This window comes from Typopeltis vanoorti, chromosome 6 (genome assembly GCF_054136105.1).
Source record: "Typopeltis vanoorti isolate ZY-2024b chromosome 6, IOZ_Tvanoo_1.0, whole genome shotgun sequence".
Taxonomy (NCBI): Eukaryota; Metazoa; Arthropoda; class Arachnida; order Uropygi; family Thelyphonidae; genus Typopeltis; species Typopeltis vanoorti.
The window spans coordinates 41,846,279-41,864,242 of NC_143554.1; the positions used below are offsets into that span (position 1 = coordinate 41,846,279).

The 17,964-nt window shown below is 36.5% G+C and overlaps 1 protein-coding gene across 2 annotated transcripts in view; it reads left to right on the top strand.

The window, feature by feature from the left end:
• Positions 1-330: 330 nt before the first annotated feature.
• LOC150105404 (uncharacterized) overlaps positions 331-17,964 on the top strand; it is a 184,672-nt gene continuing 167,038 nt past the window's right edge. Inside the window, exon 1 of one of the 2 annotated variants that reach the window (XR_016548446.1) lies at positions 331-819. Coding sequence is in view for 1 of the 2 variants with exons in the window: in XM_090394131.1 (XP_090250257.1) it covers positions 582-819 (238 nt within the window). In the remaining variant the exon portion in view is untranslated. The remainder of the gene's footprint in view (positions 820-17,964) is intronic. The other variant, XM_090394131.1, reaches the window with a different exon arrangement.

A 17,964-nucleotide genomic window follows, 5' to 3' on the forward strand; every position in this document is an offset into this window, starting at 1 on the left:
GTGTTTAGGTGATACTAATTTTTATGTGCAAAGCATCTACCACGCTGCTAATTTTCAGCAGTAAGAAGCATATTAATTATCATACTTGATGTCAACAGAAGAATTCTCGTCGGTTTATGCTAAAACAAAAAATTAATAAGGTTCCAAGGGTAGGACTACCTTAAAAAATAAATATCTGAAAAAAAATTATTTACAGTAGGTTGACTCTGCTACAAGTTACTCTAAAGTATTCATTAATTGTTCTAATGAAACTAGTGCCTTAACACCAGTTCCTTTAGAAACGGTCTTTCCGTGTAAATCATTACTTTTTTTGGCGGGGGATACTACTCTGGAGATGAAATGAAAGAAAATAAGAATTTTTTTGTAGTATCTGTTAGTGTAATATATATTATAAATATTTCATAATCTTACCGTTATGAAGTAATAATAATAAAAAATCATGAATATTGTTACGGTCGTTTAACTATGATTGTAGGTGCGTGAAATTTTCTGTAATGCTTTTATTCGGAAGATTGTTAACCCTATTACTGATCCTGTGATTCTGAATCGCATATTCTGGTAATCTACCAGTCTGCCATCTAATGCCAAGCTTCCTCAACAATATGTACTCAAAAAGGCATTTCGCATTTGGAAGGAGCGCTCCTAAACCAAGTGAAGCACCAATGGCTGCAGAAAGCGGAATTAAAATTGGATCTGCGTGGTTTCAAAGAAAAATTAATATAAGACCAGTATTCAGAGGCTGTCACCTCATTACTGATGAGGTTCTCAAACAGGTTCCTGAAATTGCAAGATTTGCTGTTGGGCTTTTTCATATTGAAAGTACGTAAATATACAGTTATGTTACTCCTATTATATTAAGTATCTCACGAAATATTCACATTTATCTCTTTTGACCTTCATTAATGGTGTATTTACTTGTAAATAGTATCTTCTTCCGCGTTTAGTGAGCCGTTACGCGTTCCTTAATTCTGATGTTATTTTAGAGTATAAAGTGTTCAACTGATGTGGTTAACACTTTACACTCTAAAATGAGTGCCTTCAGTTTCGAACTTGTAATTGAAGAGCTTTTGATATTTTAAAGACCATCCCGTAAATCTGTAATTTTGCACACGAATGACTTACGCATGCTATTCTGCACATGGACAGCGGGAAATACATCACGGTGTTAGTGTTTATAACGTAAACAGGTCATAAAATGTATCAGCTGTGAATGAACGTTAGAGAAAATAGTTGAAAACTACCTAGTGTGCATTGTAGCACGCTTTCATAGTAAATCTGAACAACTGTACACAAGCACAACCAAGAAACATGAAGTTAGAATGATTAGGGACAGCCGTCGTGGAATGACTGCCGTTCGTAACCCACAAGTAACTAAGGCAATGTCTAGGAGCAGCAAGTTTGGAGCCTGGAAAAATTGTATCGCAACTATCCCCTACCTTTTAATTTTGTATATTTTCTTGAATTTTAAGGGTGGCAAAATATTGCTTGCCAAAGGGCGGCATATATTCTAAACATTCTTGAGCATGGAGGACAGGAAAGTGTCTTTCACCCATGCTACCATCGTAATTTTGTTTATACAATACTAGAAATCCACACAGTTCCTACTACATGATTGTTCATGTCACTGCAGTGGAATGAACAGGAGCAAAATGCAGATGGGGAGGACTTATTTTTAAATGACTCCCCAAAAAGAAAAGTTGTAAAGCTATTAACACATTAGTAATATGGATGGACTAAGGATTTTTAATATATTTTTTAAAATTTTAATGTGACTTTTTTTACAATCCATAAACTCTGCTCTAAAAACTAAACATGGAACATTTCAAGTTACTTCAACCTCCAGCAAGTGGGGGGGGGGGGTGTCACCAGATGGTGAATCCAAACAAGTCCAGTTTCATTGATATTTTATTATTACCTTTTAAGGGTACACTAGACTTCTGTATATTTTGTAAATATGCAAAAACTTGGTGTATAACATTTTCTTCATTCAGTTTTCCTAATATTGGTGTTAACTTGCCCTTCAAAAATGGGTAACAATTATTATTTTTAAAAATTTAATGTATTTTGCTTATCTTGACATCAATTCTCCCAGTTTAAAAAGGAGTTTATACCAATACTGATATATTCTGTTAAGTGATATTGATTAGCTATTTTTGAAACAATCTCTCACTATTGAATTCTGTATGAAATACAGATTCTGTATGAAACCTACACACTATCTACCAGTAAATGCTGACGGGACCAATCATTGTTTCTTCAGCATTTTACAGTTGATACTAGCAAGCGAACCCAAATATCAGGTATGTCATCTTTTGACTTTGATAACTTCCTGCATCCTTTGAGGGAGGAGGCTTTCCACCAATATGCAGCAGACATCAGGTGGAATTATTCTCCATTCTTCCATTAAAATAGCACTGAGTTCAGCGACAGAGCTAGGACGTGCTGTTCTGGACCTCAATCTCTGTTTCAATTTGTCCCGCAGGTGTTCAATGTGATTAAGGTCAGAACTCTGCACAGGCCATGCCAGTCGTTTAACAACCATAGCTGCAGTTTTGTGGGATTTTGATGTTACTATCAAGCATTGTTGTCTTGATAGTAACATGCATCCATTCTATAAAAACTCCACAGTGTAGGCAGCACCTGACTATCCAGAATATCAAGGAACTGAGCTGCCTTCACAGAACTATGGACAACGACCAGTGGTCCTATTCCAAACTAGCTAAATGCACCCTTTACCATTATTTCTCCACCACCAAACTTTTCTGTGGGTACAGCACACTGTTGTAACAAGCATTCATCAGACTGGAAACAGGTGAACCTCGATTCATTGCTTCAGAGTACTGTCTTCCACTGGTCAGTTGTCCAGTTCACACGGTCTTTGCACCAGACCAGATAAGCCCCTTGTTTGTTGTTGTGATGTTCAGCTCATGTGCCGATGCTCTTTCGTGGAAACCCAGTAGATGGAGAGTTTTTTATGTACAGTATTAGGGCTCACCATGGTGTTACTGACAGTCAGATGGTATGTGCTGACTGTAGCCAGTTTTTGCACATTAACACCCTCCTGTCCCTGACAGTCATTTTTGTCGGTCGCCCTGGGTGTTTTCCTGCACTAGTGATGCCGGAACATCTCCATTTGTGGATCACATTGCCAACCATTGATTTTGGATGCTCCAGTTGAGCGGTAATGGCACATATGGACATGTCGCACTGACCGCCCACAATGACACCTCTCTCGAAGTCACTGAGTTCACGTTGTGTTGCCATACCACTTGTATTTAACTGCTACGATGAAATACTGCTTCCTACCGTCTGTACATTGGTTTTTATGTTATTAACAAACTTGGAATGCCATAACTTTGAATAACAGGGGGTGTCCAGACAATTATTGGTGGATATTTGTTTATTTTAGATTTTAGAGATTATTGGAGATTTTTTATAGCAATTAGGTACCAATTAGAGATTATTGGTAGCCGGCCTGGTTGGCTGAGTGGTAAGCGTATCTGCTCTCCAGCCAAAAGGCTGCAGTTTGAATCCTGCTGTGGGAATGGATGTTTGTGATTGTCTGTGAAAATACTAATGGTGGTGGTCGGCAGTAGATGGTGTTGGTGTAGATGATGGTTACGGTTGATGGAGTAGTGGAGACAGAGAGTTGTAGGGTAGATTCCCTCCCTCAATGAGTCTTTGGACTCCCTGGAGGTGCCAAATAATAATAATAATAGTAATAGTGTATCTAGTGATGGGTGGGGAGGGAAATTAGCACCAGAAAATTTGCGACTTTCCAGTTTTGGTTTTTAGAGACACTACAGGGTTTAAATAATTGTCTAGTGATTTATAATAATATTCCTTCTCTGTCAGTTGCTTACCTGTGTATGGCCCATACAGTTTTATTAATTGCAACTCATTGGTAACCTGAAACGCATTTTGTACTCTGGATGATTAGCGCTAGATAAGCTAGGAATTCTAACCTATCCAATATTTTATTTACTGGTCTGATTGGCTGAGAATTTGGCATCTGCTCTCCAGCCAACAGGGTGCAGGTTCAAATCCTGCCTTTCACATAGATGTTTGTGATTGTCATTAGGTAGGAGATGAATTTCATTACTCAGCATGAGACTACCACCCCATTTAATCGTGGCCTAAAGTGGCTAGAAAAAAGTTCTAGCCACTTTAGGACATGATTTGCTCTCTAGAGTGGAATTTCTGGACTGTGTAAAAAAAAAAAAAAAAAATATATATATATATATATATATATATATATATATTTATTTATTTATTTATTTATTTTTTAAATAAATATTTAATGACTTTAAACCGAGATAAAATATTAAGTTTTAATGAAAATGATACAACTAGTTTCAGCCTTTTACAGCCTTCATCAGGTATCCACTAAAGGTAGAACACAATAATAAAAATTGAAGTTACAAAAAACTGTGATTTACTGGCAAAAAATGCAATACATAATTGACACAGAAAACATATTTTTCAAGTTGTTCTATCTAACATGCCATTGTTTGTTGCATGCGTGCTTGCAAGTTCTCGTGAACGCCAGTATTGAACAACTGCAGCATGGCTATCAGGGATGTTGTGACTCAAATTGCTGTTCAAATGTTCAGGATTAAAGAGGATAACCCTGGACTCCACGATTTTCCTTTCAAACTCATCACTGCAGCGGAAAATGTTTTCGGATTTATCACAGCAAACTGAGTGACTCTGTAGATCATCATGGGGATTGTTTGAGAAAAGAACATGACTGGATAGTGCAGATGCATGTGATCTTTTATAGGAGATGTCTCTCTTATGCTCCTCTATACGTAGTTCAATAGATTTGTTAGTCTGTCCAAAATAAGGAATATTACAATCGCACCATAACTTGTATACACCTGGATATTTCAGGTTGTGATGAATAGGCTTTGGATGGCTTATAAGAGAACAGACTCTAGGGAGTGTAGTGAAAAACATCCTGATGTTGTATTTTTTAAGGACTTTAGCCAATAATAGCCAAAATAAGGGATTGAGATGCTATCTTTAAAATCAGTAGTTTCCATAGTACACTGCCTAGGAGGATCCAGAAGAAATTTCTTAATCATTTTTTCAGAATATCCATTTTGTTTAAAGATAAGAGAAAGGTGATTAATTTCTTTTTGGAGCTCATCTGGTTCATTTAAAAGAGAGTGTGCTCTGTGTCCTAAGGTAGAAATAGTTCCGAGATTTTGTGGTGGAAAGTGATGAGATTGACAATGCAGATATCTGTTAGTATGAGTGGGTTTTCTGTATATAGAAATTTTAAATCTATCAAATGAGCTCCAAAAAGAAATTAATCACCTTTCTCTTATCTTTAAACAAAATGGATATTCTGAAAAAACTATTAAGAAATTTCATCTGGATCCTCCTAGGCAATGTCATCTTTATCATCTTGGTTGGTTAAAACATCCTTCAATAACATTGAAGACATGGAAGTGTTTAGAAACATGGATTTCTTCATGTCTCTAAACACAGACCCAGCCATGACATGTTTACATGTCATTAATTATATGGATGTAAAGTGTCCATTAAAGTTAATATAGCATTTGGCTACTATAGAAAGCTTATAATTTTGATATGTATTTTATTTATTTGGGTGCTTAAGATAGTATACAGTTTTCTGTGTCTATCCCCAGATCATATTCCACTTACTGCACTCCAGGGATGGCCAACCTATGGTGCATTGAACCCCAATGATAATAATAATAAAAAAAAGTAAGCCTATTTATGCAGAACATACATATTAACCAAAAACTGATTTGTAGAAAAAAATCTAAAACTTAGTCAATAATTTTAGCAATTTTATTGTTTCATGCACTTCTTTTGCACATTCACTTGTTTGATCCTGAAGTGGTGTTAGGAACAGCGATGCGTTGCAGTTTTTGTCAGTCAGTTTACAGCTGATACTTGTGCACTATGGGGATTGTGCTTTGTTCATCCTTTTGTGAACATTTGCAGTTTTGTACTTTTTCAAAAATATGTCTATATTAACATATTTTTACAGAGAGTTTTTGAGTGTACAAAAGTTATATGGTGCATCTGAACTCATTCGTGAAAAAAGCACATGGAACATAAAAGGTTGGCCACCCTCTGCTGTAGACCGAAGTTACTTGAAAAGTATATAGGTCTCCATAGTGGGGTTACCTGATTATCTGACTCTTAGCCCACCCATGTTATTGAATATATGATTGTTGAAAGTTTTTCCACTTGGTTATACTATAAATTAAAGATACCAAGAAATTATATACTTGGTTTAATTCTTTATCCAAGTGTAAGCAAACAAAGTTTGCACCTGAAGTATTTTCAGGACTGAGGCAACTCATGGTAAAGGTGGTATTGACTTCACATCACTTGCCTTAGTATCCCATAATGCAAAGCACATCTCCTTGCAGACATATATAATGCTATGCATTATGGGAAGGGTCACTACCCAGACTGGTTTCGATCTTTATTGAAGTCTCATCAGTGGAAGCCAGACCCAGAGGTGATGCCATGGTTGAAGTAATGCAGAAGTCATATTTTTTTATGCAAGTTGCCAAAAAGTGTCACACCTTATTATTAAAAACTCTGGATTAGAGTACTAAGACAAATTATGTGAAGTCAATACCACCTTTGCCACGAGTTGCCCCAGTCCTGAAAATATTTCAGGTGCAAATTTTGTTTGTTTACACTTGGATAAAGAATTAAACCATGTATATAATTTCTTGGTGTCTTTAATTTATAGTATAACCAAGTGGTAAAATTTTCAACAACTACCTAACTCTAATCCAGAGTATTTTAATAAGTTATAACACCTTTTGAAAATAAACAGCAGTGCATTATACATTTAGCAGCATTGATATGGTAGTCAGAATAGAGAAAATATATAAAAGAGAAGATCAATTTTATTTGCAAATGAAATCAAATGAGAGATTTTAGACACTGTTAAAAACAAAAGTATGCACTAGTACAGTAAAAATTCAGTGTAACAGAACAGCATATGGAGTAATATACCAGGTCTAAGTGACTAGTAGCAAATAATTTGGGATTGTGCATATATTTCTTCATTTGACTTCTTTACCACTGCTGATACATTAATAATTTCCTCAAAATGTGCATGTACACACACACGAATAATATTTCTTAAAAAAAATAAAGTGTCAAATGATCATATATCAGCCTTTCTTAGGAAAATTCATATGCTTTCCATTTGATTTTCATCCATGGTTTTTGAGCTGAGGATCTTTTTTGTCATGGAATGTTACATCTCTTAAACAGCTCGTCTTGTCTTAAGCTTTTTCACGAACCATTGAGGGTTCTTTAGCTGTGGACTTCACAATCACGACCATCTCGAGGATAAGGTGGTTGGCCCTATGCCTCCCAGTGTGTCCTATGTCTGTAGATGCATGTGTTCATGGGACCGGTTTGCCTGTTCTGGGGGTTTCGTAAAAACTAGAGTTTCTGGGTGGTAAAAAAAACCCTACCTCTGTATGAGCCAGCTAACTCACCTTTAGTTGAAAGAGACCAGATAAAGGTTCCTCACATCTTGGACGGGAATTGAACCCAGGTCTTTCTGACTGTAGCTCAGTCAGAACTACTGACTGAGCTATGGCAGCACCTTAAACAGCTTAATATAACCATATTTAGTAAGAGTGGGAAGACTTCAAGTGATTAACTCCAGTATTTTTCATTTTACTTTACTCTCAATATGTGCTTGGTCTGCCAGACTGGATTTAATATCTTGATTAAACTTTATGTAATCTTTGTTTAACCAATGTGACAGCTGCTCTACTTCATGCACAAACATAGAAGGTGCAATAGGACACACACACACACACACACACAAGAAGTGGAACAGTGGTTACTGCATAAAGTTTCATCAGTATGTTAAATCAACATGTTAATAAATGCTGGTGATGAATAAACAGTGCATCTCATCTTCAGGAAAGTGAAAGAAGCTAGTTTGATAACTTATTGATAAGCACAGACAGTAAATACTGGCTTGTCATTTGAGTGAACATTGTTATAACAAAATCACTCACTGTAACAAGCTACTGAAAAGTCCTGACTAGATCCCCCCCCCCCCACCATAAGTGCAATGTTATTATAAGTGAAATTCACTGTAACAGACTGTTGCTGCAGTCTTTACTAGTTTGCTATAATGAGAGTCAACTGTACTTTTAGAATTGCACTATTTTTCTTTGGTACCATATAAGGTAGAGAATGGTGATAGTTTTTGTTGAACTATCCTTAGTTTGGGAAAAGCAAATTATTGATCTTATGTTCTGAGGAATGTGATCATTTGTCACAAAATCTATATTGATTTTAGTTGACTGTCTAGTGTTGTTTTTGGAGATGGTGCTTGTGTCCTGTTTTAGTTGGTGCTGAAGATGGAGACATTGCCTAAACATCTATCCAAAAAACTTTCTGAAGGCTTTGCCTCCTCATATTGGGAAGGGTGGGAATGATGTAGATTTAAAGAAGAAAAAAAAATTAAAATCTTAATTCTTATCAACATGGTCTGTTAGATTATACTTAATTTCTAAATTTTGATGTCACGTTTCTGTTTGCAAATATCTCTCTCTAGAAAATTGTAACACCACTCATTAAAAATCAGTTCACAAGAGACATCACAGTAAACCTGAAAATTAGGAAAGCAGTCAACTCTAAACATAGATATAACAAACTAATACACTGCTTCATTATAAAATGTTAAACTTATTTCATAGGAATTGTGAACAACTGTCACTTAAATGACTTTTAATTAAAGTGCATTACACATTAAAATTTCAATATCTGTAATGACATCATCAATAATACTTTGATATAACTGGTAAAAGGACTGCTACAGTAAATGGCAAAGGCTTAAATAATACATCAATCTTAGAAATCATTTACATTTTAGGAATTTTGGTGAAGTTTTGTCATTTTCTAGGAATTAATCCTCTGCCTGCACTAAGGGTTAGATATATCATCCAACCAGCAGTCATTAAACTGATCAGCAGACTACAGAAAATTACCTAGAAGTAAACTGAATTAGGTAAGGATCAAAGTGTGACTTCCATCCCCCTCCTCCCAAAAAAGAAGGCCAGTTCTCTGTAATACTAGGCAACAGTATTTAGTAAATGAGATTTATGATTCATGCAGTGTAATATTACTGTTCTGATTATTGGGAGCTTCTTCCAGCATACAATATGCGTGTTTTCAGAGTTATATGAGGGCCATCTTAAAAGTTCTTGGCCTTGACCATATATGGCAACACTATCAGCAACATTTTACTGATAGTGTTGCAAGTCATTGCAAATCATTCTATCAAGTAGTTTGATTTATAATTTATACAGTTTTCTGAAGCAAAAGTGTATCCCTTGAAATAAAATTGAGTATCATGCGGTTATAAAATTCTTTGTAAAAGAAGGTTTAACGCCAAAAGAAATTCTTTCGAAGTTCATAAAAGTCTATGGGAACTCCTTTTCTTCATTTTTGACAATTAAGAAATGGGCTGCTGAGTTTAAACATGGCCATACCAGCCTTGAAAATGATCCATGTGAAGGACGTCCAAAAAGTGTAACAACACCAGACATCATTGATAAGTGTGCGATATAGTATTGGATGACTAGCGAGTCAAAGTGCATGAAATTGCTGAGACTTTTCAAAAGAACATGTAGGATGTATTTTGCAAGAAGAATTGCAAATGAAAAAGCTTTGCTCAAGATGGGTGCTGCGCTTGCTCACAGCAGATCAAAAATGCACTCGCATGAAAATCTCTGAACAACGTACAGTGTGTTTCAACAAGAATAAAACTGATTTTGTGCATTCATTTATTACTATAGATGAGACTTGGATTCACCATTACACACCAGAATCCAAACAGCAGTGAAAACAGTGGACGGAAACCAGTTGTTCAGCACAAAAGAAGACAAAGTGAAATCTGCCAAATTATACCTGAAATTCAGCTTGCTTTCTGTTTTATGCTTTCTACTCATCTTACTTGCCCATTCACATGCTGTTGGGCTCTTTTCATCTCAGAGATAATAGTAAACTTCTTCCTCCTTTTATACTCTGATTGGTTCCTAGGAAACCATCATTATGTGAGCCAGAAATTGAACTGCTTCCCACAGACTTATTGTCAAGAATTGGAGTTGCCTAGAAATAGTTTGAGCTCCATAATAGAATGTAAAATTTTTGCATATTCTGTAAGATGATGCTTATCATAGAATAGGATATTAAGATGGAGTATTATGTGGATTCAGCCTAATATTTTATAGCCAAACATAGATTGAAACTTTAAGAAACAAAGATTTAATAATTTACAAGAGCTTATGAGAATATAACCTTTAGCATCAGAGTTGCCTTGATTTGCATTACTTAAGACTTTACAGGCTCTGCCCAGGAATATGTATGTTTTCTTTTATTAGTACTTCTCATTGGCCTACATTTGAATTGTTAGTTCTCGCCAGAAATCATACCGTACTACCATGGATTGATTGATTGGACCTTTGGTCCCTTCTCTCTTTGTCGGATCTGTAAAGAAAACAGAAATTGTTGGATTAAGGTTGATTATTGAGCACTTTGCTCACCTGTTGTGGACTATTGGCAGTAAGTTTTCTTATAATAAAATTTTCTTCCTTGGTGCTATTTTTTGAGACATTTGTCCTGAGATTCAGTACCATACTGTTAATCATCAATGTCATCATTCTGGCAAAATTCAGCCTTTGGTCCTTTATCCCTTTGTCAGATTTGCAACAAATTTCTAGATTAAAGAATATTATTGAACACTTGGTTGCTCATTTTTGGCTCTTCACTGAGGATTTTAAAATAATATCTATAATAACTATTAGAGTTCTGCATTGAAAGGGAATTAGCAATCACTAACACAATGTACACAGTACATTGTGTTAGTGAGAGTTTGGATTTGGTCATATCATCAGAGTATCTGATTGTGACTGAGATGACATACTTGTCCCATGTAGTCCTGACTTAGACGATGAATAGGCATGTGAAGGTAGTAAAAACAGAAAGAAGTTATGTGGAATTGTAAGGCAGGCAATTATCATAGACTTGGCAACCAGCTTGCAGCAGTACAGTGAGTGAAAGAATTGTAAGGGAAGAGGTCATTGGTTCAATGGAGATATTTAAGAAAATGTTGTTGACAGCAATGATACTGTATACTTTGAGTGAAGAAGAAGATAAAGCAGTTTAACGTAAAATGGATGACAAAAGGAATTAGATGAATTGCAGAAGAAAGAGATTATGGAAGAAATATAAAGTGAGGAGAGGTGGAGAGAGCAGTTACATGAGGAATACAAGACTCAGGCTAGGAAAGTGACTATTATTGTAAAGAGAGAAAAATTAGAATATGAAAGAAGACTGGCACTGCAATCAAATGAGTTTTTTTTACTATGTGGCAGGTAGCACGAAAATTGATAGTGGACTGATTATATTCTTGATGGAGATGGAAATTGGATGACCAAAGATGACATATTTGAGCTATTCAATGATAGCTTTAATAGTATTCCATCCCAGTATTTTATTTCTAGAAGGATAATGAGTGGTGAAGTGTTAGAAGTGAATAAAGAGACTGGATTCCAAATACTGAATACGCTAAATGTCAATAAGGCAGGGATGCCAGCTGGAATTTCTCCATGTGTTTTAAGGGATTGTGCTATGGAACTGACTGTGTCATTAACTCGGCTTTTCAACGTCTTGCAATGGGGCATGTTCTTGGAGAGTGGAAGGAGGGTAAGATAGTACCATTGCATAAGTGGGGTCAAGAAGCTGCCCATAAACCAAACATTTCTTCCGTGAATGCTAAGTGCTGCCTGCAGTGTTTGCAAAGAGCGACGCCACTGCACAGTGGACAACTGGAAATGTGTGATTTGGAGTGATGAATCGCGCTTTATCATGTGGGAGTGTGTGGCGAATGCCTGGAGAACGATTCCTGCAAGCATATGTAGTGCCAACAGAAAATTTGGAGAAGGTGCCATTACAGTGTGGGGGTGTTTTTCATGAAATGGACTTGGCCGTCTCGTAACACTACACGGAAATCTAAATGCAGAAGGGTACAAGGATTTTGACCTGTTGCATTCATTGGTAGAATGAAGGTATCAAACTATAGGCTTGTTTATATTTCTTCTGTAGTTAAGATTTTGGAGAAATCGATAAGAACTCGCATACAAAATTGGGTAGATGAGGGTAATATTATTTATGCAGGCCAGCATGGATTCGTTAAAGGGTACTCTTTTTTTATTTAGTAATCTGGTTACTTTTTATAATAGAGTAACAAGAGCAGTGGATGAGGATAATGAATACATTGTCATACTTTTGGATTTTTTCAAGGTATTTAACAGGGTACCACGTGATAAATTGATTTTTAAATGGGTTTCGATATCAGGTTAGTGGATTGGTGAATGGCTCTGATACCTATCAGAGTTATATATGGGGGAGCAGTGTCAGGGAGTAGGAAGGTTATAAGTGGAATTCCACAGGGTTCAGTCCTGGGACCATTACTGTTCAATCTTCATGTATTCCATCTAATGCATATAACTCTCTTCTATCCTATTCTTCTCCTGTGCAAAAAGAAATTAAAGGATTTAAAAAAAAAAAATACTCTTCCATTTTTATTCCCATCAGGATGTCATTCTCATCTAACCATGTTTCAATTATTCCAACAATTTTTGACTTAATAAACTCAATTGGTGAAAGAGTTTCATCTTCCTTATTTTTGGTGCTCCTGGCATTTGTAGATGAACACTGCAGTTGACTTTTATGCCTGCAGCAAGTCTTACCTATGCCACCTGTTAGTTGCAATTTCCCCACACCTGCTCATGCCCTATTGCCTTTATCACAACTTACTCCATATATCTTTTCAGACTCAGCTACTCCTTTATGACCTGGGCCATCCCATTCCTATGCTGACATATCCCTATATGTACATTCACTGCTATGTCCAACATCTGCTATCCTTGTCCCCCCCACCCCATCGTACTGTTTCCTTGTCATCTTGCGCTCCTGTTTTCTTATCATCTCTTGCACTGTTACTGTTTTGATGAACAAGCATTTCAATCTCACCTGTTCCACTCTATTGATCTTTCACTTCACTTCTTATTTTCTGTGATCCTTGCTCACATCACTTATTGCACTTCCTTACTTCCTTCTAGCAATATTCTCCAGATGACTCGCACGAAATCCATTTAAATGAAATCCATTCTTCCTTCAAATGCATCCAACATATTTACATTTACATCCTTCTTCCTTCTCATCATGCAGATCTGCCAACATACCATTCATGATTCTTGCTCCTCATGTCAACTCATTAGGTCATATCTTGGCCAAATTCTGACACCCTTTCCACATCAGTAAGAAATCTGTCAGCGATATTTCAATCTCTTTAATAACTGCCTGATATCCATCACATTCTCTTTATGTTCAACCAAATCATTTTGTCCCATAACCACCACTAATTCTCTTCCTCATGTGCTTCTCATATCTAAAGGATCTTGTTTGTGAATGGTTGTGTATAAGGGAGTGATATTCTCCTCCTTTTCTATATATACACTATCTGATCAAAAGTATCCGTACACCCTTCTCTAATTTGTAAACTGATGTCTAGATATCACTACAACCTCACGGAGGCTCAGTGACTTCAAACGTGAACTAGTTATTGGTTGCCACATCAGTAAGAAATCTGGCAAAGATATTTCAACCCTTCTCAAGTTGCCCAAGTCAACAGTTGGTGACATGATTTTGAAGTGGAAACATGAAGGCAGAACAAAACCACAGTCAGGTAGGCTGGATTTAATGACAGACAGGGACCGTCGAGCATCGAAGAAGATCGTTCGTGGAAATCACCAGATTGAGCGAAACAATACCTGGGAGTTCCGTAGTGCTGCTAACTGTCCGGCCAGCACCATGACTATACGTCAAGAGTTAAGAGGAATGGGGTCAAGAAGCTGCCCATAAACCAAACATTTCTTCCGTGAATGCTAAGTGCCGCCTGCAGTGTTTGCAAAGAGCGACGCCACTGCACAGTAAATGTGTGATTTGGAGTGATGAATCATGTTTTATCATGTGGGAGTGTGTGGCGAATGCCTGGAGAACGATTCCTGCAAGCATATGTAGTGCCAACAGAAAATTTGGAGAAGGTGCCATTACAGTGTGGGGGTGTTTTTCATGAAATGGACTTGGCCATCTCGTAACACTACACGGAAATCTAAATGCAGAAGGGTACAAGGATTTTGACCTGTTGCATACTGTCTATGGTAGAAGATCAATTCGGTGAAGACTATTGTCTGTATCAGCATGACAGTGCTACCTGCCATAAAGCATGGTCTGTGGGCATGGGCATCTGCAGAGGGGGGGGGGACAAATGGGGCACTTCCCCCCCCCCCCCGCGCGCGATCTACTTGTGAAAAAATAAACCAAAAGATGAAATAATTAAATAAAAATTTATTGATGTAATTATTTGCCTCCAAGCTTTACCCCCCCCCCTGCCTTTGGAAAATTTTCTGCAGACACCCATGTCTGTGAAGGAGTGATTTGTGGACAATAATGTTCCAGAAATGGACTGGCCACATCCCATAGAACACTTTGGGATGAATTAGAATTCCTACTTTGCTCGAGACCCCAACGACCCACATCACAAACTGCTCTTTAGGAAGAATGGCTGCCATTCCTCCAGAGATGTTCCAACACCTGGTAGAAAGTCTCCCCATCAGAGTCAGAGCTGTCATAGAAGCAAAGGGTGGACCACCCCCGTATTAATGTCCACTACTGGAAAGTTTCACAGGGAAAGTCTGATTATAGTTTTGAGTAGGTGTCCAGATACTTTTGATCAGATTGTGTGTAAAGACTAGCTCTTTGCTAGTCCTTTCTGTTCATAATATTTGTCCTGGAGTGTGTGTGTGTGTGTGTGTGTGTGTGTGTGTGTGTGTGTGTGTGTGTGTGTGTGTGTGTGTGTGTGTGTGTGTGTGTGTGTGTGTGTTTGGAATGTTCTCTGCTACTTTTTTGATTATAACCATTGTGTGAATGGATAAGACTATATATAAGGATATTTTAGTTCTTGACTTCTTTTTCTGTACTTTTTTTGAAGATGTGTATTCTCTGTCTTGTCTTGTAATGTTTATATAATACATATTTTTTTGTCCCCATATCATTCACATTTTGGACTCTTCCAGAGCACTATAACATTCCCCAAATTTAAACAAATTTGGCTGCATCATATTGTCAAAAATCTGGGAGATCTTTTTTGAGACCATCAGTAAATGTCCTTCACCACATCCATAGAGGGCATCAGTTACAACTGTTGGAGTTCGCTGTTACAATCAGTCTGTGTTTGCCTTCCTACTAGTGTGCTTGCATGTACATGCTCAATATATATTTGTGCTGCTGAAGAAATATTAGCTTAGTAATCTAATTTGCTAAATAAATTTAATTAATTATTAGCTTTAGATGTCTTGTTTATTTCACTGAAGATCAACACGATCCACATAGTATAGTTAAAGTTTTGGTCTTAATTTATAGTTTCTCAGTGTTTGCTTTTCAAATGATTCCATGAACAGGTTGGCTGAAAGTGGAGATTTGAGCTCTTTGTTAGTCCTTTCTGTTCATAATATTTGTCCTGGAATTGGAAGAACATGCTGATGCAATGTTCAAATAACTTCACAGTGTCTGATGTTTTCAAATAGTTTTTGTAGGCCTATGATTTCTCTTTGAGATACATAGTGAACAGGTTAATGATTTCCAGATTTTGTTAGTTGGTTAGTGTTCTACTACTATACCTTTCATTTTTTCATCACAGTACTTTTTATGTAAGGGTTAATCTTGATGTTTGTCTTTGACTAATAATATTTTTTCCATTTGATAACTGTTTTTGATTATTTGTAGCAGACCTAGTTTCTTGCAGTTCATTATTATCTGAGATAATACTTCAGGTTCTCTGCGAAATTGATATCCATAATTTGGACTAGGTAATGAACTGACTTGGCATGAAAGCATATCTGTTTGTGCAGATCTGTTTTCAGACCACTTTGCAATCTGGTTTTGCTATCTTATTTCATTATACAGTGATCTCTTAAATTATCTGACACTCGAATTTGGTTATTTGAGGGTCAGATAATTTACCAAACCCTTACTTAACTGATCCTTGAATGGATTAGTATGTCAAATGACAATTAATTTTCACCACATTCATATATTTGAGAGATTTCTATAGTTCATTCATTTACATTGTCACATTAAAAATGCTATCAAAGTACCTTGACATGTTTATATACTTCTGAAATTTTATCTGAGTTCTGATTGAAGAATCAAATACATTTTCAGAGTCAGACTTGTGATGGAATTAAGAGGCAACAGTTTCTTTTTTTTCTGGATGTTTTTAGAGCAAAACGACAAGATTCCACACCACCATGTTTCGTTATACGCAAGTTGTCTGAAAAGTTCTCGGCCTAACAATGAAAAAAACTAATTTATAATTTCAAAATTATTTTTATTTTTCAACATAATCTCAGGTAAGACCAATACATTTGATGAAATACTCCAATAGTGTTCATTGAACAATTCCACTATGTCCTCTGCATCAGTCACTCTATTCCCATTTTTATCCCGCAATATCATTCTTCCACAGTCAATTTACCAGCTGATTGGGAAATCTTCTAATGTGTTACCATTAGGTTAGTCCTATGTACTATCTGGCAGCCAGACTACAGATCAGCTTTAATATTGTACACTCAAATGGAAGATTCACTAGGCATGCCAAACATACTATAGAGATTCACCTCTATAGTATGTTTGGTACAACTTTGCAGGTTATCATTCCTATGTTTTTGAAGAATGGAGTAGGCATAATCAGTTTTGTGTGAACAGTGATCGAGCACTGGGTAACAAGCAAAAGCAGTGGCAAAAACCCATTGTCAGGAGAGTATAAGTGATTCTGCTATTAAAAAGAGAGAATTCTGACATTAACCAGATAAGCCTAGAATCCCATCTTTTTGAAAGCAAAATCATTGTCCTTTCGGCCAAACAGTGCACTTTGCTTGCTACCTCTTTTGCAACAACCATTGCTCACCCAGTGCCTGATCACCATTCACACAAAAATTTAACATGTTCATCTCTCTCTCTCTCTCTCTCTCTCTCTCTCCATCTCCATGGTTCATTGTATACTTAATCTTAGTATACAATGTATACTTAATACTTAGTATACTTAATACTTAGTCTACAAAAATAATGGCAGCTTAACAAACAAATTATTTTGTTCTTTTGTTGTTCAGCTGCCATTATTTTTGTGGAATTTCAAAAATTATCTTTAGATCATAAATATTGGGTATCAATTCATACCCAAATCCACAACATTTGCTTGACTCTGCACTCTGCATTTCTCTCCCCAATTTTGCATCATCTGCAAACAGTTGCATAACACTAGTTAAACTCATCCCAATATCATTAATATACAAATTGAACAACAACAGTGGTTCCAAAACTGACCCCTGTGGTACACTACTAGTGACCTTTTTCTTTCAGGATACTGCACCCCCATATACAACTTTCTGATACCTATCTGATAGCTAGTCCCTGATCTAACTCGGAAGTCTGTTATCCAATCCATCTGTTTCAATTTATTTAATAGTTTGTCATCTGGGAGCCTATCAAAAGCTTTTGCAAAATCCAAGTACACCACTGTATAATCATTTCCCCTGTCCAAGGTATTTGTCCCTTGTTATATTGTTATAGTACATAAGTAAGTTAGTAAAACATGATCTCCCCTTAACAAACCAATGCTGATAACCACAAAGAATACTGCTGTTTTAAACCCAATTCTGTATCCTACTTCTCACCAATCTCTCTCTCTCTCTCTCTTATCACCTTTATTCAGTGGAACAGTCTTACCTTCTTACAGTTTTACTTGGAACCTGTGTAATGCTATTGTAAGCCTTATTAAACAAACACGCCAATGCTACTGCCAATTCC